Genomic DNA, 22,358 nt, shown 5'->3' with positions numbered 1-22,358 from the left:
AGAAGGGAAAAAATATTTAAAAGAGAAAAATAATAAATTGTACAAGACAAGACAAGAGAAGATTTATGTGGTTCGGTAATTTTTACCTACTCCACGGCCATACAAAGAATAGCTTTTTATTAATTGAAAAGAGAAAGAAGAAGTTGAGGGATGATTTGCAAATGAAAATGCATACCCCTTTTATAGGCATTTGAATGTCATGCCGACGTAAGCGCTTACATCATAAGAATGTCGATGTAAGCGCATACATCATAAGAATGCCGATGTAAGCGCATATATCATAACTTTATCTCTTTTTGACTTTTCTTTCATTTGTTTTGTCTGCTTTTCTTTCTTTCACGTACAACAACATGTTTGTACTATCAATTGATTCTTCTTTTTTGCATTTTCCAAACCCATTATATGTTCGCAAGACTAAACAAATTCTAAAAGCGGCATAGCAATTCTAGCACTTCTATTACTCGATTTCTTCTTACTATTGTTTTTTTCTTTGAACAACCCGATATTCGAAATTTATGGTCCTATTAATCCGAATTAGTACCACATAGGGACAACGAAAGTAAACATAATCCTTACCACGAATTTCTCCATTTCAAAATCTCAAACTCACTGTAAATCATACTAATGCTTATGCAATGACGGTTAAAAAGATTAGGAACCATCAAACACGGGGAGTCCCATTTCATACATTGCCCAATTCACAAAACCATTTGCAGGACAGACGAGATAAAGAAGCTTAACATATTTTACTCCTTTTGTTTTCAAATTGTAAGTGATGTTTTATTTCACCAACTATATTTAGTTACTGTATGGGGTGAAAATTCGGACCTGCTGAGTAGGTCGACAGGGATACGTCACATGTAAGTAGGGGTGGCAAAATGGTTAAAAGAGCACAGTTAACCACTCATATTATCCACAAAAAAAATGGATTAGATAATGAACTTTTTAAAAATGGGTTAAATATGGATAAGAACCATATTATCCATTTAGAAAATGGATAACCAATAGGTAACCAATGGATAACTAATGTGTTTAACTTTTATATTTGTAAAGCCTCAAATTGGGGGTTCCTCAAGTTTGGGAGACTAGGAATTCTCCCAAAAAGAGTTCATATTCAAGAAGTCATGAATAATATTGTTATCCATATTATCCCTCGGTTAACCCGTTTTTTATCCGTATTAAATATAGGTCGGGTCGGATAATTTATCCGTTTTTCATTACCCATTTTCGACCCGAACCATATCCAACCCGACCCGCCTGTTTGCCACTCCTATGTGTAAGTCAGGCCCCAGTAGAAATTCAGCACTGAAGCTATCATGGTGAGTGGCCCTGGCCTGAGGCTCCAAGATCGTGGCAACCAGTGTCTCGAGGAAACGGTGCTGTCTCAAAGTGATTAAGGCCCTTGTTGACCGGTGACGAAATGGCACCAAGCCTAACTGATCTTTTACCTTTGACCTTGGCCCCAAAGCTGGAACGCATTCTCACCAACCATCTGACATCAACTATCATCGAGCTTTACCATCGTCAAGCTTTGTGCTAAACCAGAGACGCACTGTCAAAAGATCTTATCACGAAAAGGGCTCTTACTTGTTTTATATAGATAGCTTCTCAATGAAGCTAAGGCAGATCCATTACAACAGAAAACGACTCTCTCTCTCTCCCTCTCCCTCCATATGATCCTTGAAAAAAGAGCACTAACCAATACAAAAGTTGAATATTCTATCTCGTTGGTATCTTTGGCGATTATCTGATTTTCATAGATGGCTCTTTTTTTATCTCAAACTTCTGTATGGTTTCAAGGATATAACCAGCTAACAAACGAAGAGTTTTGGATCATCTTCGATTCACTTGCCTTTAACCCCCTTTTTATCAAAGCTACTGTTGAAGCGAATAAGCGATTTCCCAGTATACAATTACTTTTTCTAAAATGCGAAAAATAACAAACTAACTATTATTTGTGTGATTTTAAATGTCCAAACTTACCTTTCATAAGGATTTAGTTATCTTTCAATTTTGCTGCATAGTTGATCTTCGATAACCATAACCATAACATGACAGACAACATGGATTATAGGAATCATGGAAGATTTACAGTGTGCTGAAAACAATTATTGATCATTGTCTGACAAGATGGGATACAAACAACACCACCTCAGTATAATCCCACTACTGGGGTTTGGGAAGGGTAGTGTGTACGCAGACCTTACCCCTACTCTGGGGTAGAGAGGCTGTTTCCGATAGACCCTCGGCTCCTTCCCTCCAAAAACTCTCCGCCTTGCTCTTGGGGTGACTCGAATTCACAACCTCTTGGTTGGAAGTGGATAGTGTTCACCACTAGAGCAACAATGTGAAATATCCCCTTGATTTATATTGTTACTTTCTCTTTAGTCAACTAAATTATGTATTTCTTGACTTCGTTGCTTAAACTACCTACTTTCCTTGCTTCATTATATATAATTGTGTTTGACTAGATACATACTTAAAAAACTAAAAAACTTTTAACACATGCCAAAAATACCCTTAAAACTTGTGATCTTAAACATATTATAACATTTTCATGGTTATAGGAGCACGTCTTTAAGGGTAAATAAATAAGTATAAATTAAAATTTTCAAATATAAAAATGTCTTTTTTTTTTGGAACATACTATCATATAAAATTGGAGTAAACTTTCATGCAATTTTAAGTCATATTGTTTGCTACTTCGCTTTCTTAAAGACCCCTGTATAATCTCTGACAAGCTTAAGCTTGTATAGTTGCACAAAATACCTTTAGACCTAGAACATAAGAGAGTTTCTTAAGAAATGAAGGCATGAAAATGAGACAGTTTCTTCAATATTACAGCTGCTCCGGCATTTGGCCAGACTAAATTATGTAGTCAATAAAGGACGCTACAAGTTCCTAACGGCATAACCAGCTGAGGCAAGCAAATTTTTAGACCTCCTAGTTGACGCCTGTTTGATGTTTTCTAGCCATGAAACAAACTCCAACATCCCTGCAAGGAGAGACATTAGGTGTATGTTCATATGTGGAGCGCGAATCTGGATTAGTCAGCTGATGAGTTTTAAGATATCGAATGGTTAAACTAAAAAAAGAAAAGGTTTCATGTGTGAATACATAATAGGCATGTAACGATATATTCTTACCAAAGAGGAGTCTTAGTTGGATGTAGCGGAGGCCTGTCTTGAATCTAGAGAGCATGACTTCTATGGCGGAATCTGAATGTTTTTTATGCAATTTAAACCGAAATCCAAACAAAAGGCAGGAAGAGAGAACATCATAGGTCAATAATTAGTTAATAACAACAACAACAACCAAAAACCCTATGTAATCCCACAAGTGGGGTCTGGGGTAGTGCGTACGCAGGCCTTACCCCTACCTTGTGAGGGTAGAGAGGTTGTTTCCGATAGACCCTCGGCTTAAGAAACACAAACAGGAAGCAATAATTAGTTAATAACCTCCTTCAGAAAACCATTGAGCAATAAGATTCAAATTCACATGCGCACCAAATTGAAAATCCCTTCAGTAGGATCGTGCAAGTTAAGAAATCATAGCTTTCACTTTCTTCTTTATTTCCAAATATTTTAAATGACAAATTAAATAACTCAACATAATGTTATTCTAATTAATAGTTTGGAAATCAAAAAATTATTTTTGGAAGGTCTCAATTTGGAAGAAAGAGGACCCTTAATTTGAGATGGCTTGCTAAAAACTTGTCAAGACCTGAAGGATACTACAAGAAAGATGAAGCTTACCAGATGTAGAGTCAACCTTCAAAGAAAGACCATATAGTGCATATTCAGCATATGCTAGTAATCGGACTCGCAAGGGAGCACCCAACTTGCTGATCAGAGATCTTAGGAGCCCACTGAATTTAAGAGATTTTAGCATTACAAATCAAATATCATTGTTCAAAAGAGGAAAGGAGAAAGAAGGGAAACACAACCATCCTTACTCGGTACGCAATACTGTGAGAAAATCAGCAGGCAGAGATTCCATGAAGGAAGATATGTCCTCCATTTTAAGAGACTTCAATTCCTGCTTCAGGTTCTTCTTTTCTTCAGCGGACATTCCTCTCCCAAGTGCCGATTTACTGTTAGCACAAAAGTTGCCAGCAAGAGTTACATCAAGTTTACTTTGAATTACAATTATCATGAACGTGCAGGAGTATTACAATACCCCCCCCCCCTATTTTCCCTCCTAACAAAATAGCCCTCACCCACCTCTTTTAACTTCCTTCTTGCTATCTCTCCCTTCTCTTCCCAATCATGTATGTTGCGCAAGTACTCTAAGGAAAAGCAAGGTCAGGCCCTAGTAACTGACATTCTCAGGCGTCTGAGAGAACGAGACCTTAAAGGTCTAGGGTTTGTAGATAAGCGGGTTGGAACTGGTATGTAGAACAATTGTGGCCATGACATAATCCACTCAATGTTCAACCGGAGAACATAGGTTGGGGCATAAGAGTTGAGTAACACCGTAACCCAACCTCCCCAACTAAGCAAGCATTCATAAATAATGATCAATAAAGCTATGGGATGTGAAAAATTAGCAATAAATTTCTTTATGAGTGTATCCATTGTAAACCTAATATTAAATAAATAAAAGTGTCTTGTCTAACAACTTGAACTATAAATTCGACTTGCACATAATTCAACATGACATCAAGCTAACCTTTGGCAAATCTGTTTTCACACTTGTAAGTCAACGTTAAAGTTTTGTGTGAACTCTAAAATGTGGTTATACGTGCAAGAGGATGTTGAGTTAAATAAATGGTTCATATCAATTGTACCAGGAAATCCAAAAAGGTTAATAAAGGAATTGGCTCACTCTACTCATAGTCTTACAAGTTTATGTTAGAGGCTGAACTTCTTTCACATGGTATCAAATCATGCAGTCTCATTCTTGGAAGAAATTCGGCTTGCACGTGAGGAGGCATCTTGTAAACCTATAAAAAATTGTATCCCATCTCTACAATTTATGCTTTACACAAACTTATCAACCCACTGTACCTTCAAAATTTAATCAAAAATTACACTTAAATTCAACTAAGAATGCATATATAAATTATGTAAATGGATCGACACCGTAATACTAACATCTCAAACTGGTCAATATCTAGTATCCACACCGTCAATTGAAGAACACTATTAAGTATGAATTTGATTTAAAATAAAATGAACCATATTTAAATAATGAACAAGCCAAAGACCATTTCCTATAAATCGTGAGCACAGCAAAGGTGGAGAACAACGATTGTGAAGAACAGTCTAATCTAAACTTGGTCAATATGAAGTCCCCCGCTTCATCGGGTTCCAATCATTACAAACAAGGATTCCTTTAATGCACCACATCTAAACAATTTAATCAGAGGAATTGAGAAGCATTTATGGCAACACTTCCTAAATCTCTTTTTCTCTAGTTTACAATTCAAATCTATAGATCCAAAGTGACTTGAAAAAAATGTGCTTCGACCCGTTTGCGGACCCTGTGCATAGCGGGAACTTAGTGCACCGCGCTACCCGTTATAGCTCAGATATATGCATCAACTATTCTCTTTTCCTCTACAACCTCATTTTCTGCTCTTATTTTCGTACAAAGTTCTGAATATAAAGAACAATTTGAAAGTGACAGATTGAAGTTCTAACAAAAGAACAATTTGAAACTGATGAATCAAAATAAAATATGTTCTTAGAAGAATTTTAATGGCTCGGAATTATTCCAATAAGTACCTAATAATTTAAAGCAATTTCCGATGGCTTTACATTACTCTCTTCAGGTGCTATTCGAAATCCTTTCCTAGATCAACTACTGAACGTTGCATTCCAAATCCATTTTACAATTAGTTTCAGTAGCTTCGAAATCCTTTGGTGCAATTAATTTGTTAAGTAAAGGAGTATACAAGTACCTGTCAATAGTTCTTCCTGTAAATATGACAGGAAAGTATCTTGAGTACTTTCCAACGCCAAAGTATTCTCCTATCTGCTGTATTTTGGTTGAGTCCATAACTACCAAAGCCTCCCAAAGCTGGCAATACTTCAATCTGAAATCCTCATCCAAGTGCTTACAAATCCCAAAATCTAACAGAACTGCAAATAAGCAGAATATCCAAGGGAATCTTTATTTGACAAAGGTGACCTTTTAAAGAGAATAGGTAGCTTAAAGAAAGGAATAGATGCATACCTAAAGAAAAGCCATTCTTCCCTTCAGGGGAGACTAATATATTACCAGGATGTAGATCTCCATGCAGAAAACCATGAATAAAAATCATTTCTGCAAACACTTCTGCCAAAACTTTTGCAACCTAATAACCCAAATGAGGAAAAAGGAAATAAGGAATCTCAGAAATGAAAAGCAGCTAAAGGCACTAACACTGTCCATAACTTTGAGAATGAGCTAAACCAGAATGATAAAGGCAAACATTCTTCAGTTTGAAACAAAAATATGACTATTATCTTGCTAAATAAGACAAACCTTGACTGGGCTAATTCCTCTTTGCTTCAGAAAATCCAAGTCATCGACCTGAAAGCTAAGGAATTTCCTGTTAATAACACATATCAGCAAGGAGTCAAGAGTCGTACCTAACGTTCATTAAGTTGGATAGAATAGCATGAATGTGTCACAAAATGGAGTTTACAAAACCAAAGAAGGGTAAACAATTTTCTCTAAAATTGATCAAGCTTATCTTTCAAAAAGTCCCCCTGCCCTATCTCAATTACCCTGTTATGTTTAGCGAGAGTCAAATCGACCAATTATCTCAAGGACTTGTTACATTTATTGTTTCACAGCGTGAAAGCTGAATGTATAATTTAAAAATTATACAAAATTATGATTAATCAAAATATTAGAATTTAAACACAAGACAAACGCCGACTCCTAATATAGTTGTTCTTCTTCTATTTAATTTTGACATGTCCCAAATACAAGAATCTGTCATTTGTGTCCAATTGGGCAATTACCATTTCATAGTTTATGATCACGATAAATCCTTTTAAGAGAATGGGTAATTGAAAAGTATGATTTACCGCTTCATGTGTTACTAAGTTCATTCAAGGCAAGTAATTAGCATTTTCTTATTAGTAAATACATAGAACTATTACCTAATAAGAGTAAATAATAATAAATATATAAATAAATAAATAATAATAATGTACATTTAAGTCCTAAAGTCATGAATATACTAAAAAAATCATCAACGTCAAGCATAATGGATCTATCAAGAAATTGCAAGCACATGAAATTCCCTAATTTAGAAATGAATGAATTATCTCGTTCCCCCCTACATTTTGTCCTTTTATCTGTTATTAATCCTTCGTGGAAAAGTACGAGACATGGCATTTTGTTGTTCCTGAATGAGAGCAGTTGAGAGAGTGAAGTTATTTTATGTAAAAAAAACATCCATATGTCAGGTTGTTTATATTTATGCCACATTGACATAACATTATCTAATTCTTTCTCCCAACTAACTTTCATCTTAATTCATGGCAAAAGAGGATATTTGTTCCTGGCATTATCTGGTTCTTTATCGACATCGAGTCTTGTATTACACTCCAAGCAAATAAAAAAGGGCAAGCCGGTGCACTAAGCTCCCGCTGTGCGCGGAATCCGGAGAAGGGCCGGACCACAAGGGTCTATTGTACGCAGCCTTACCCTGCATTTCTGCAAAAGGCTGTTTCCACGGCTCGAACCAGTGACCTGCAGATCACATAGCAGCAACTTTACCAGTTATGCCAAGGCTCCCCTTCATCTCCGAGCAAATAGTGATCACTATTTTAGAGTGATGCCGATGAAAGTAAAGAACAGGTTCCAAGCCAAAATGCATTTCATTCTTGACAAGCCACAAGAGGAATCTATAAACTATGTTGCTTGGACTCTTCAATAATTCCGCCGGGTGCGTGTCGATCCTCCAAAACTAGTGCATTGTTGGAGGACCTGATACGGGTACAACAGCATTTTAGGACCGAGCAACATAGGCCATAAATCCTTCAAGCATTTCATGGACTAAAAAAAAGGTCTTTTTCAATATAATCCAGATCTTTTTATCATCCACTCCACTTTTCAGATCATATTTTGCGCCTTCCTTTCAGGAAATTTGGTGTATGGTTGTGAATACTGAAAATGTTTCCATATCTTTATGTATATGCCATATGGCTATGCTAAAACAAAAAGGCCACATCAGATATCCACAAGAATTTCCTCCCCATTAGGTCTAAAATAACAGCTCCTATATCATCTATTGTTATATAACTCAAACCGAGATGTGAGGGGAAAACTTTTGTTTAACATGCTTACAGAAATTTTTGCTTAACCAAGTAAATCAAAGAGCCCTATAGCCATTCATCCTGTCTATATAGAGCTAAACAGACATTTGAATTTATCCAAGATGCTAAGTTGACTTAAAAAAAAAACACAATTCCACCTGAAGCAGGCTGAAGGCTATACCTTATGACCTCTGCAAAACTGCATCGTCAGAACCTGCTTTGTCGTTAAATCCTTCATATATATGAGATAATCACTTTAAGTTAAACAGTATCAAGAAATCTTCACTGCTAAATACTGCAAGCAAATAAAATGCAACCGCTGTAACTTTGACATAAAGTACAGAAATGCCATACCCAAAAGACATGGGGAACCTTAACCATGCAGTTGTTGTTAAAGTTTTTGCCAGTTTTCTCCAAGTTTTTAGCCTCTGCAATAAAATCTGTAGAGCAACCAAATCATGTGTAGCAAAGCCAATTTACTCAAACACAGGATAAAAAAAGCTATAAAAGCCTTATATCTCAAAATGTTACTGAATGAATGTAAATAGCCTTTGGTGTCGCGTACATAGCCAAGCAAATATATAGGGATACATAGAATATCTTGTGATTCTTTCCTTAATTAGAGTTCATGTATATGTATATAAACCTCTCACATATTGGATAATACATAAGTTATTCTGCCATTCCTCATCTATTACATGGTATCAGAGCCGCTAGGGCTCAGATCTCTGATCAAAGATTCGGAACCTTTCTTCGTTTTAAGAAAATTTATTCACTGTTTGTTTGGATCACCTCTAAGGAGTGACCAATTTGTTTTTACCACTACCATAGTAGGACACAAGAGGATTCCTGCTGGAAAAACCATCTCCAATGACTGGTTGGGAAGCAGGTGAGCCTCACGCGCAAGGGAGACTTTTGCGGGAGAAAACACAGCAGTGGCGCATGGAGGCGCGTGAGATGGCGGATTTCAGCCCACTCTACCTCTCCGACATTGCATTGTCAATTCCAGCAAAATTCTTTGGTGCTTTTGATCAAAGGACCACTGGCTGCTTCGAAATATCAGGGTCACGTCTGTTCTACCATTTTTGCTCTCTTCTTCATGGATCTATTACTCCAGTAGTTTGTTGTGGCTGCTCCTAGTCCATCTTTCGCTAAACAGCTCTTGTCTTGGCTGATGAGTTTGTTAAATTTTCTATATCAAGAATCAGTAAAGGAATTTAATGTTGCTCGAACTCGGGTGCGAGGTTCCGATATAGGTGCGGATATATAGGTGGGATTCTAGGCTCATAGATAATATCATATTCACTAAGTTCTATGGACATTTAGCTAATCTCACTAATAACTCATGTTTATGCAGTATATTCCTTAACGGAAAAGTACTTACAACATAAATGGAATGACTTTGAAAATAAGGTCGTAACTTTCTTGATGCCATTATCAATGCTAGTGCTAGTTTTTCTAAATGAAGATAATGTGTTTCAGCATCCAACAAAGATTTACTAATATAATAAATTGGAGATTGTTTAACTTTATCTTCTCGCACCAGTACCGCACTTACTGCTACCTCCAATACAGCTAAGTAGATGAGTAACCTTTCTCCGTCTCTTGGTTTCAATAACACATTTAAATTTAAGATCCGGGGGCATAGAGAAAGGTGTTGGGATTCGAATAAAAATAATTTTAAATTCTAAAAGTAGAGCTATAGTGTTATCCAAAATTATGAGAGATATTTTGGGGAGAACTTACAAGTAGGTTGTAGAGGGCAACCAATAATCAAATCTTTCATTCTCAGAATTTCTCAAACCATAGACATAGCAAGTAGCAGTTAGAGTTCTAGACATTCTCCAAGATGGGCAATATTTCTTTCATTCTTCTACAATTTACACAATAAAGTAGCAAACTAAATATTTAAAGGACATTAAAGTAGAAGAAATATAATTAAAATAATTAGACATAAAGTGAAAGAAAACTAGCCTTTTATCCAAGAACAAGAATGACATTACTCTTGAAATAAGGAATGTAACTTGTAAAGTAAATGTGAAAAATAAAAGATAACTTAACAAAGTGAAAATAGAAATTTTAAAATTTAAGACATAAACATCGACTTACTTATCTCATAACTTAGTTATTCAAAATTATTCAATCACAAGACTACCAAACTGGCAAAACACAAATTAGAAATTCAGTCACATATTAGCTATTCATATTTAGTTATCACATGACAACCAAAAATACAATGCACAAAGTAGAACTTCACCCTTCACCAAGAAGTCAAGAACTATGAACATGTGAACTTAACTAAAAAACTGGGAAGGTATAGACTAGGGTGTCAATGATTCGGTTCAGCCGGTTATTTTATAAAATTTGTACCATACCAATTTTTCGGTTATTCTATTATGTATAACCAAAATTACACTTTTCAAAACCGTCCCAATCATGTCGGTTTCTCTTCGGTATCGATATGGTTCGGTAAATTTTCGGTAATTTTTTTTAATGTCATGTAAAAGTCACTAGTAAAAGTAGAATGCAATAACATACGTACTTTTATAGGACTTAGCAAAACTCGACATTTTTACAGTTTAAAAGGTGATGAATTAAGAAAATATGAAAGATGGCTGGAGTATAGATCCATCAACTATTCTACATCAGCGTAAAAGAAACTAAGCAAATACAAAAACAATATAAATCACACGAGTGGAAAAATAATAGCAAAGTTGGGATTCAAGAATAAAGTCTATAGAAGATTAAATATTCAAAAAGATAAATCAAAAATCATACGAAAGGAAACATATTCAATGTATACATTGTAGATTGCTACTCATAATCGCTACAATACCTTATGTCTTGCTAGTGAACATGCTGAAAATAATTTAGTTTCAATAGAAGTAGCATAATAGGTTTGGGAATTAGGATTTTGAGTTTAATTACTTGTTGGCTTGTAACTGTTTCATAATTCCAAGGCCCAAGAAAAATTTTAATGCTTTATTATTTTTAAACTTAATATATAAATATATTGTTCACATTGTAAATTTATTTGGTATGGTTCGGTATTTTTTCGGTTTATTTTCATAAAATAAAAAACCTACCCTAATTATCGGTACGGCTATAAATTTATATAAAAACCTACGGTTTTGTTAAAAGAACCCTAAAATTCGGTTTGGTACGGTACGGTTCGGTCGGTTTTTAAATATCCATCGACACCCCTAGGTATAGCCAAATTAGCTACTCATAGCTTTCTTACTCAATATCTTCAACTCCTTCCAAATCTTCAAATTCTTCTCCAAAGACCACTACTTCTAATTAAGGTTCATCTATTGATAGCTCAATTAAATCATTAATCGTCTCATCGATATCAAACTAAAGCAACATCAAATTGAAAATGAATAGAAATATTAAAAGTTTTGAAAAGGGAAAAGAATTATCATGCAAAATAAATTACTGAAAAAAATATCAAATAAAAAATGTTGAGATATCTAAATCCCAATACTTGTTTGTTCCAATTAAATATTTTTCCTTCTCGCGAGAGAGCAAGCATAGATTATAATGCACAAACACCAAATTTTTGGCTCTTGAAGTTGCTAATTTATGAATTAAAGAGTATGTACTCTAATTCCTTTCACAAAAAAGAGGAAGAAACCAATTGCGAAAGGAACTTGTAAGCCAAGTTTTGTAATAGTGGAGCCGAGACACCTTGAATTACCCACGAAGAAAGAGACTCCTCGTACATCATAGCCTCAATCAGACTTGGCTCACTTAAATAACCACTCCCACCGTAAAATACTTCATATTCCAAAGAAACTTGCTTCATTTCATTTGAACTTTTAAAGTATCTTTGAAGTATTTGACCTTATCAATGAAATCTATCTATCTCCATTAGGAGCAAGCCTTCCAATTCCATTTTCACCTTGAAGCCGTGATTCATGATAATATTTTGGAATCAATGAGTGTGCAAAGAATGCAAAGGGGTGTTACTTTTGTTTCACCTAGCCACAAAGAATTTCTTCGATTGTATCAAAAATAATTCGTTGATCGGTAATACGATCCTTCTCATCGTGCTCAAAGATAATGTTCTTCACTTTCTTAATCATTGCGTCTCACATGTCATAAATAAGATGCGCTTTGGACAATCAAAATCGGTTCTTCTAAGCATAGATACAATAGTCTCCATAAACTTTAAGAAGTAGTCAATTACCCTATCATTTATCATTCCTTATAAGAGATGGATGATGAATGAAAAATAAAGGAATTGAAGCGAAAACACGAGAAATAGAATCTCTTATAATGAATGATGAATGATGGGATAGTATTGATTACTTTTTGAAATTTACATAACTTATTGTATCTATGCTTAGAAGTGTCGATCTTGATTGTCCAATGTTGCATTTTATTTATGACATGTATGATACAATGATTGAGGAAGTGAAGAAAATTATCTTTAAGAACGAGGAGAAGGATCTTATTACCGATCAATCGGATTTTTTTGATACAATTCAAGAAATTTTTGGCTAGGTGGATCAAAAGTAACTCCACTTTGCATTGTATGGCACACTCATTAGTTCCAAAATACTATCATGAATCAAGGCTTCAAGGTGAAAATGGAATTCGAAGGCTTACTCCTAATGATTATAGAGAGATTTCCTTGATAGGGTCAAATACATCCAAAGATACTTCAAAAGTTCAAATGAAATGATGCAAGTTTCTTTAGAGTATAGAACTTTTGTAGTGCGAGTGGTTATTTTAGTGAGCCAGAGGCTATGATGTATGAGAAGTCTCTTTCTCAATGGAAAAATCAAGATATCTCGACCCTACTCTGCAAAAATTGTCTTACAAGTTACTTTCCCGACAAGCTTCTTAATCTTGTTGTGAAAGGAATTAGAGTACTTATTCTTTGATATAAAAAATTAGCAACTTCAAGAGCCAAAGATTTAGTATCTGTATATTATAATCTACGCTTGCTCTCGCGCAACAAGAAAAAATATATAAGTGGACCAAGAAAGTATTGGGATTTGCATACGTCTACATTTTCTTTATTGATATTTTCTTCAATAATTTATATTGTATAATAATTGTTTTCCCTTTTAAAAACCTTTTAGTATTGTCATTCATATTTAATTTTACAACATACCCAGTATTATCTCATACTGTGAGGTCTGGAGAGGGTAGTGTGTACGCAGACCTTACCCCTACCTTGTGAGGATAAAGAGGTTGTTTTTGATAGACCCTCGGCTCACGAAAACATAAGCACCACATTAATGAAAATATAGACAAGGGACAGCACCAAAAAGCCTTATAAAAAGCAGAATAAAAACAAGATAGTAAGGTGATCAACAATGAAAGAAAAAAACAGTTAGTCATAAAAACCTACTACCAACCGAAAGCGAGATTGCGTGCCAATACTACTGTTATGAACACTCTAGACTACCTACTCTACTACTCTAATCCTCGACCTCCATACCTTCCTATCAAGGGTCATGTCCTCGGTCAGCTGAAGCAGCGCCATGTCTTGCCTAATCACCTCTACCCACCTCTTATTTGGCCTACCTCTATCTCTCTGTAGGCCCTCCAATGTCAACCTCACACCTCCTCATCGAGGCGTCTGTGCTCCTCCTCACATGACCAAACCACCTAAGTCGCGCTTCCCGCATCTTGTCCTCAATAGGAGCCACACCCACCTTGTCGCGAATAACCCCATTCCTAATCTTATCTAACCTGGTGTGCCTGCACATCCATCTCAACATCTTCATCTCTGCTACCTTGACTGGCCAACACTCAGCCTCATACAACATCATCGGGCTGACCACCACTCTGTAGAACTTACCTTTAAGTTTTGGTGGCACCTTCTTGTCACACAAAACGCCGGAAGCGAGTCTCCATTTCATCCATCCCGCCCCAATACGATGTGTGACATCTTCATCAATCTCCCCATCCCCCTGAATAATAGACCCAGGTACTTAAAACTTCTTCTCCTAGGGATGACCTGCGAGTCCAGCCTCACCTCACCTTCCCTTCCTTGAGTCTCACCGCTGAACTTACACTCCAAGTATTGTGTATTGGCCCTGCTCAACTTGAAACCTTTAGACTCCAGGGTCTGTCTCCATACCTCTAACTGCGCGTTCACACCGCCTCGCGTCTCGTCAATCAATACAATATCATCTGCAAATAGCATGCATCACGGCACCTCCCATTGGATGTGGCGCATCAGTACGTCCATCGCCAGGGCAAACAAAAAGGGTTGAGTGCCGACCCCTGATGCAACCTCATCATAACCGGAAAATGGTCTGAATCCCCACCCACCGTCTTCACTCGGGTCTTTGCTCAATCATAGATGTCCTTAATCACCCTAACGTAGGCAACAGGTACACCTCTAGCCTCCAAACATCTCCACAAAACCTCCCTCGGAACTTTATCGTACATCTTTTCTAAGTCGATGAACACTATATGCAAGTCCTTATTCCTCTCCCTATACTGCTCCATCAATCTCCTAACAAGATGGATGGCTTTTGTAGTCGAACGCCCCGGCATAAACCCGAACTGGTTCTCGGAGATAAACACACTCCTCACCCTTAGCCCTACCGCTCTCTCCCTAACTTTCATAGTATGGCTAAGCAGCTTGATACCCCGATAGTAGCCACTCTAAGCCCGCCTTGCCCGCACACTTCCAAAACTGGTATTTTGATTTCATCCGACCTGGTAGCTTTGCCCCTGCTCATCTTACGCATACCCCCCTCAACTTCATCAACTCTAATCCGCCTACAATACCCAAAGTCACAACGACTCCCGGAGAGTTCCAAATCACCCAGTACAATGCTCTTGTCCCCCTCGTCGTTCAAGAGACTATGTAAGTAGGTCTGCCATCTCCGACGGATAAGTCCCCCGTCCAACAAAACTTTACCTTCTTCGTCCTTGATGCACTTCACTTGGTCCAAGTCACGAGCCTTCCTTTCTCGCGCCTTGGCTAACTTGAACAACCTCTTATCCCCATCTCGGCCCTCGAGTTCCTCATACAAACGATTAAAAGTTGTAGTTTGGCCACCGTAACTGCTAGCTTTGCCTCTTTCTTAGCCAACTTATATTGCTCCCTATTCGCCCTCTTCTCCTCCTCGTCTACACTTTCCACTAGCTTCAGATACGCCGCTTTCTTGGTTTCCACTTTTCCTTGCACCTCTCCATTCCACCACCTGTCTCCCTCAGATACACCGCTATTCATATTTAATTTGATGTTGCTTTATGTGCATAGGCCACTAGCAAAGGGTATTTAATGTTGAACATCCTTATTAAATTTTCTGGCTTCGCCACTGCTGACCACGTCAACCCCCGGTGATGTTTCTGACTAACTTCGACGAAGCAAAAGATCCCGCTTTGATACCATGTAAAAAGCAAGGGATTTGAGAGAATTCCCTTGTATATTATTCCAAGAAATACTAAGATATACATACATGCATATTGAATCTAAATAAGGAAAGAATCAATAAAAAGAATCCTACTACTGCTATGTATTTATGGAACATCTACAATTCTAAGATGCAGGTCTAGGTTCATTTTGGAAGAATCAATAATAAGGGACTTAATTCAAGCTTAGCAAAATACTGATATTGTTGTTCCAACGGGATTGCCAAGAAAACCATGAAAGTATAGGCAACTGCTCAACAATTTCAATAGATTTTCAAGAATTAGTTTCACCTTTCAACCTCAGAAGTTACTACTCACTGCCCATAGACTGTTGCTTATGACACTTAGATCTTCCATTCGTCAACCTTATTGCTGACAATTTAATCATCACATATGTGCCCATTCCTAATTTTTTTCTATTCCTACAACCAAAGATCTCAAGAAAATGCCACAAGGATGGGGAACAAGAAGAGGAAACTAGAAAAGAGTGGTTGTCTATTTTAATTGATTTTAGCACCTCTCGCCCAAAGAAAAATTACCAAAATTTTGGAAAATAAAATTCTAGCTGTGATAGGGAACTATAGACCTCCTACAGCAGAGTAAGGACAAAATAAAACAGAGAAGAGATCCAAACAGATGTTTCAAAACAATTCTTGGAATTGAAATTACGCACCAAGTTCAGAAGCAATAGATTTTTCAAATTCCGATACAAGCCACTGAAACCTGTATTCAGGGAAGAGCTGCAGAAAAGTCATAGTATGTATCAACCAAATAAGGGGAAAAGGTTAGAATGTTGAATCAGTATAATGATATTTGAACATAAGAATCAAAAGAGGCACCACCGCATCAGAAAATAGATCTGGAACACAAAAGAACTTTACATGATGTTCCTACAAAAGGAACTTATCAATCCACACCACAACACCTAAACTTGGAAAATGAAAGGTGCATAAAGTTAGTAGCAACCACAATCAAAGGACTATAAATACACCACAACCTAGAGGTTAAAGTTAAAAAGAATACATAACTATGCTATTCCAACTTCTCCAATCAACTGCATGCCTTGCCCAGACTTAAAGTGGGAATATGAGAATCTCTTTCATTAAATTGAAAGAATTTTCTATTGAATGGAAGATGATTTTACATGATATTCTTACAATAAGAACTGATCAATCCACACCGCAACACCCTAAACTCGGAAAATGACAATAAAAGGTGGATAAATTTAGTAGCAACCACAATCAAAAGACTGACAAATATTACTGTCACCTAGAGGTTAAAGTTAAATAGATACATAATTATGCCATTCCAACTCCTCAGTCAACTGCACACATTGCCCAAAAGAAATGACATTTTTAATCTCGTCATTTATTTTACTTGTTGGAGTCAGACGCACTGTTTACCCATCTGATTAGCAATTCTTTTTTTTTCCCTAGAAAGGGATTAGCCTGGCTAGAGGTTTAGTAGGATAACAAAACTAAAAGATGTGGTCTGACTTGGCCCTACAAGTAGCTATCAAGAATTCTTGACTGTCCAAGTATCAGCAGTGTGCCAATGATGCACAACCACAACGGCTCCGCATCCAGAGTACCCAGACCCTATGCAGATAAAGGTACGCAATCATTCTCTTATGCTTTATCAGATCCTGCAATATTTCACAGCTATTTTTTTATATATTGGAATACGGCACAATACTCCGCCACTGATACAAGAACTAGAAAATCATGAGGACACTTTCAGGCATTTTGGTTTCATTTATTACTTGTATTAGACATGATTCATGCGGTTTGATGAATTACATGCATGCCATACTTTACCTAGCTTAAAAACAAAAGAAAACAGCAAAAGGGGAATTGGCACCAGCAAATCAACAAGTTACAAGGAGTTGAAGCAAGACTTGAATATCCAGTTTCATACAACACAGAAAACTAAAAGAAAAAAACAACACTAGATTCATGCCCTGCTCAAGGGAACTAACCATATATTTTATATTCACATATCTAAACTTTTAGAACGTATGGCCTTCCGAGTTAGAGCATAAGAAATATATAAGAGCAGATACAAAGACAAAAACGGAACGAAAAAAAAAAGTAATAAGGTGAGAGACAAATAGGCAATACCAATCCAACAGATTTCGACAGGAAAGACATGGTTGCAAGGTCAAATTTCATTTGATACTCCAATCCAGGGTACTGCACCTGCACAAGGATGAAAGAAGTCCCTAAATTGTGAATCTCTTTATAGGACATATGATATCCTCATATCAGATTATTACGACACTGTAGCGCTTCTAACATGTTTACTAAATCACCAAGTCTCTCAGAGAACAAATGATTACATATTAAAAACACTGATACTCATATGGAAAAACTGGCTATACATTAAATGAATTTTAATACACTTACAGAACTGATGTCTATTATCAAACAAATGCTACATCACTAACTTTTTTATAATAAATGTCCATTATCAAATTGACGCTACAGTTAAATCATAAGAAGCCACCCAACTAATTTCTCATAGTGAATCTCTAAAACTCGATAATAAACTCAATAATTTCACACCTCATTCAAACTCTGAGAATAATGCATGTAGAAGAACTATCAGTACAGCTAAAGGCTTCACTCTTCCGGGAAGAAACAAACGAGTAATGAGACCAAACAGTTACTTTCAAAAGTAAGAATAGCCTTCTGTAGTTGCACTGACATGCAAAATGTTACAAAAAGAATAGCAGAAAAGACTTTCTCAAAATGTCCAGCATACAGTAAGTAGCAATGCAGACCTTCACTGCCACTTCTTGGTGGTCTTTTAAAACAGCATGGTGTACTTGAGCAATAGAGGCAGCAGCAACCGGTTGCTCATCAAAGGAGAAAAATCTAGTCACAAAGCAAATAAAAGAGTATCAAGAAACCCTACCAGTTAAAAGCATAAGCATAAAATAACTTAGCTGGCTGATTTTTATTCACTGCTTTTCTTAAACTGGACAGTGAAAAGCAAGAGCTTTTTCTCCGCTTTTCCAGAAAATTTTATGGTACAGCAGAGCATTTTTTTAAAATCGGTAAAAGAAAAAGAATCAGCAGAGCTACATTACGGAAAATTTGAATTTTCCCTTCATCAGCAACTACCTACATATCTGAAAAATTTGGACCCAGATTTCTGAGTAGCACTTCTTTAATGGCTTCAAACTGACAAGGAACAGCCTATATTGTAACAGATAACAGATCAGCAAAAGAAAGCAGTTTCAATATAATTCAATTACATAGAGTAGTTCCAAATAGAGCAATGAGAACATAAGACTTCAATTAACCAAATATAGAACCTGATCCTGTAATGATGAAAGTGATGTTGAGTATTCTTTAGGCACTTGCCTAATGGCTGCAACAAACTGACCGGCTTTGACATAACTACCTTTATTGGCGTCACACATTGTCAAAATTCTCTTTGCTGACCTTAGATGTACCTAAAGGGAAGAAGGATAACTAAATAATTAAACAGAACAGAGTGGTGTGATAGGGGTTCTCCATTTCCACACTATATCAATTTCATGTGAGCTAGTTGTGTCTTCAGTATATGTTTGGAGTTGCAGAATGCTACCGGATCCCTTCCACAATCAATTGCATATCACAACTAAGAAGAACATTCTCTTGGGATAACTCATAAAGCAAGAAAGTTGTGAGATTCTATGACAATTAAAAAATGGCATCATCGTCGGAAAAAAAAACTGAATGAACTTAATTTGATATTTTGAGGGAGAAAAAATTGTTCGAGAATACCCCTTCCACATTGATTGTGTAATGATTTCCAAACAGATTTTATGAGGCCCTAGGGTACTCCACCTATAGCCTTAAGGTTTTAGATTAAATGTATTGATTCTTTTTCACGTGGTATTAAAGCGCCCACAATCTTGGTAAATATTAAGCTTCTTACACCTACTTGGGGCAGCCTTACAATGCCTATCTGGATAAAGTTTATCTTACTTATCAAAGATCAAAGGTCTGCTACTCTTATCTCTTTTTGGGTTGAATGAGCAAATTCTGTCACAAAATAGTAGTGCTTCAAGTTACAAGCAGGTATTTACGTCCAATTTTAATTTCCTATCATATTCTTAAAAGAACAAAATTTTGCATAGTACCCCATCATTTGGAAGTCTCAACTTATTTAGCAAGAAGTAGACACTGACACTACATGAATTATGTAAACCATAATGGGCGGAGCTAGCTAGGAGAAAGGGGGTTCAATTGAATCCTCTTCGCCAAAAAATTATATGCTGCAAAATAGGGGGAAAAAATTTTGGGTTATATATAAGTTGTTGAATCTCCTTACCTTAGGAAAATTTCTAGTAAAGTGGAAAAGGGGTTCAAAAATTGATTTAGATCATAGGTTCAAATCTCAGGTGTAACATTCTTGAATCCCCTTGCATAAAATCCTGGCTCTGCCAGTGTAACCACATATGAGTGCTTGACTAGTTCAAGAAATTAATCATCACTATGTCATTTTAGATTCACATATGAAACTACTGAAGCACAGATTACAAGAAGGCATTTAAAGTGCAAACCTTAGAAAGAGCAAGACGATACTCATCACTATCAGGATTGAAGCCGTACAAAGAGTACTTGTAGTCAACCACACTGGAAGTAATCTTCACGAATAGAAAACAAAATACAAATAGAAATCAGTGGCGCAGGAAAACTAAGTTCACTGATTGCGAATTTCAACAACAACAAAAAGGGCACCGTGAGGAGAGCTCGGGAGGAGCGAATGACGCCGTTGATGAACGGCGAATCTGTGGAAAATGGGAGAGAGTTAAGGTTTAGGGTTTGAAAGGTAACTGCGGCGCCAGATAAGCCGGTCACGGCGATCAGGTACTTCTTGAATATCCGCCGCCGAGTCGCCATGGTTGGGGACCCAAGATTCTTTGCACTCCGAAATGCGAATATTGGCGGGTGATTTTCTCTCTGTTCTTTTTATACTTGCATATAGTACATTTTTACATATCTAATGCATACATTATTGGGAAATTTACACAAATATATAGCCCAACACAATATATTGCACTGACATCCCCATAATTGATGGAGTATTTCTTTTGCAACAATGCATATATTTTTATACCTTATTATATATATCTTTTTATCTATATCTATATTTATATTTATATCTATTTATCTACCTATATTATTATTTTTACTATTATAAAGACACGAATGTTAGAAAGCTAAATGTTGATTGACAAAAAAAATTAAAAATTCTATAAAAATTAAGTTATTTCTCAAAGATAGATTATATTAGATAGAATCGTACTATTTAAGATTTACCATTGATATCAACAAGATTCATACACTTTTGTCAAAGTTAACCTCAATTAGGATTCATATTACTCTCTCTCTCTCTCTCTCTCTCTCTCTCTCTCTCTCTATATATATATATATATATATATATATATATATATATATATATATATATATATATATATATATTTTTCTCTTCCTCTAGATTCTCTATGTTATGAGTTTTCATTCACAGATTAGAATAAATTTGAGTTGGAAATTTCGGCTGCATTGTACTGCCAAACTGTATATTGAGTATGGATGGAATTAACTCTATTTTTTTTATTTTGTTCTTTAGTTGCTGTGACTTTATTGTTTTACCTTCGATATGTTGTCTATATTGTGGTTTATTGATTTGTTGGATTATTTTGGAGGGGGTACAAACTTTTTTTTTTTTGCATGTCAGTAACTTCTAAATGTTTATAATTATTTACTACTCTTCTGGTGTGATAAATGAAAACTACTTGGTATTTAATGGATTGCTAATGTAGTAAGTTTCAGGTTATCATTTACTTGCATATATATGTTGGTTTATTCAGTATCCACAGATTACTACCAAAATAATCAGATTCTAATTTAATTTTTTCCATTGGTCTATTTGGAGATTAAAAAAATGAATATGATTTGTAGTTTTTTTTTTTTGGTCATGTATCCTTCACATGAAGAAAAGAACGCTCGAACCCAAAAAAAGGAGAAGGAAAGAGAGGTCAAAGCTATCATTTAGTATTAAATATGATTAGGAATAAAAATGTACAAATTAGAAAAAAGTAATGAAAAAGTTACCAACGCTCAATCTTTTTACCCCTTTTAAAATAGAGTTCACATTGAACAAAATAATTATTTAAAAAAAGTTTATATTATTGTTGTTCCTCATCATGTTTGGTACTGATTTTATGTGTTTGTATTGAGGAAGAGTGATATTACACGACCGGTGTTTCCGTGCTGTAAGGTTAAGAGATATTATACGACGGGTATTTTTGTGCTGCGAGACGAGAGATATTGCACGACGGGTGCTTCCGTGCTTGCGAGAAAGAGTGAATATGCACGACGGATGTTTCCGTGCTATTGTTACGTTACCTTATGTTTTGTCTTTTTACTATATGAACGGAGGACTTGGCTATGTTATTTCTCAGTTGTTTTGAAAGGTTTGTTTGGAACTACTTGTAGAAGCATACGTTGTGGTTTACTTTAGTAATACCTTTCTTTTTTTCTCTCGTTCTTTATATCTTTACTTATATACTTGTTAACTCTGTCACATGTTATTATCCAATTATCTTACCCGTTATTTTTACTTGTTATCTCGCTATTTCTTATCACCTAAATGCACAGATTATATGTATGTGTCTTGTCTTAGCCTCGTCACTATCTCGTCGGGGTTAATCTC

At 36.0% G+C, this 22,358-nt stretch overlaps 1 protein-coding gene and 1 pseudogene across 2 annotated transcripts; both read right to left on the bottom strand.

Moving 5' to 3' along the window:
- Nucleotides 1-2,652: 2,652 nt before the first annotated feature.
- On the bottom strand, nt 2,653-20,654 carry LOC107773852 (uncharacterized). 2 transcript variants are annotated; one of them, XM_075239713.1, is made up of 16 exons: nt 20,381-20,654; nt 20,203-20,286; nt 18,967-19,107; nt 18,777-18,847; nt 18,430-18,523; nt 17,768-17,845; nt 16,321-16,387; nt 8,613-8,698; nt 8,440-8,490; nt 6,472-6,519; nt 6,181-6,301; nt 5,906-6,086; nt 3,956-4,093; nt 3,756-3,868; nt 3,147-3,218; nt 2,653-2,995 (listed from the first exon to the last, which is right to left on the bottom strand). In XM_075239713.1, the coding sequence occupies exons 1-16, from the start codon at nt 20,540-20,542 to the stop codon at nt 2,892-2,894; spliced, it is 1,611 nt and encodes a 536-aa protein (XP_075095814.1). In that variant the 5' UTR covers nt 20,543-20,654; the 3' UTR covers nt 2,653-2,891. The 2 variants fall into 2 exon arrangements, with proteins under 2 accessions (XP_075095814.1, XP_075095815.1); XM_075239714.1 differs by having other exon boundaries at nt 18,773-18,847; nt 20,381-20,651.
- Nucleotides 13,532-14,555, bottom strand: LOC142173848 (uncharacterized; annotated as a pseudogene).
- Nucleotides 20,655-22,358: the final 1,704 nt, after the last annotated feature.

This window comes from Nicotiana tabacum, chromosome 19, assembly GCF_000715075.1.
Source record: "Nicotiana tabacum cultivar K326 chromosome 19, ASM71507v2, whole genome shotgun sequence".
Classification (NCBI taxonomy): domain Eukaryota; kingdom Viridiplantae; phylum Streptophyta; class Magnoliopsida; order Solanales; family Solanaceae; genus Nicotiana; species Nicotiana tabacum.
Note: the sequence above shows the minus strand (reverse complement) of the source record. Positions and strands in the feature narration are given on the sequence as shown.

Coding starts and splice junctions, on each gene's coding strand:
- LOC107773852 (XM_075239713.1), bottom strand. CDS start 20,542: ATGGCGACTCGGCGGCGGATATTCAAGAAGTACCTGATCGCCGTGACC. Junction 16,388..17,767: donor TGTCGAAATCTGTTGGATTG/GTATTGCCTATT, acceptor ACTTTTCTGCAG/CTCTTCCCTGAATACAGGTT. Junction 6,520..8,439: donor AGTTTTGCAGAGGTCATAAG/GTATAGCCTTCA, acceptor CTTAGCTTTCAG/GTCGATGACTTGGATTTTCT.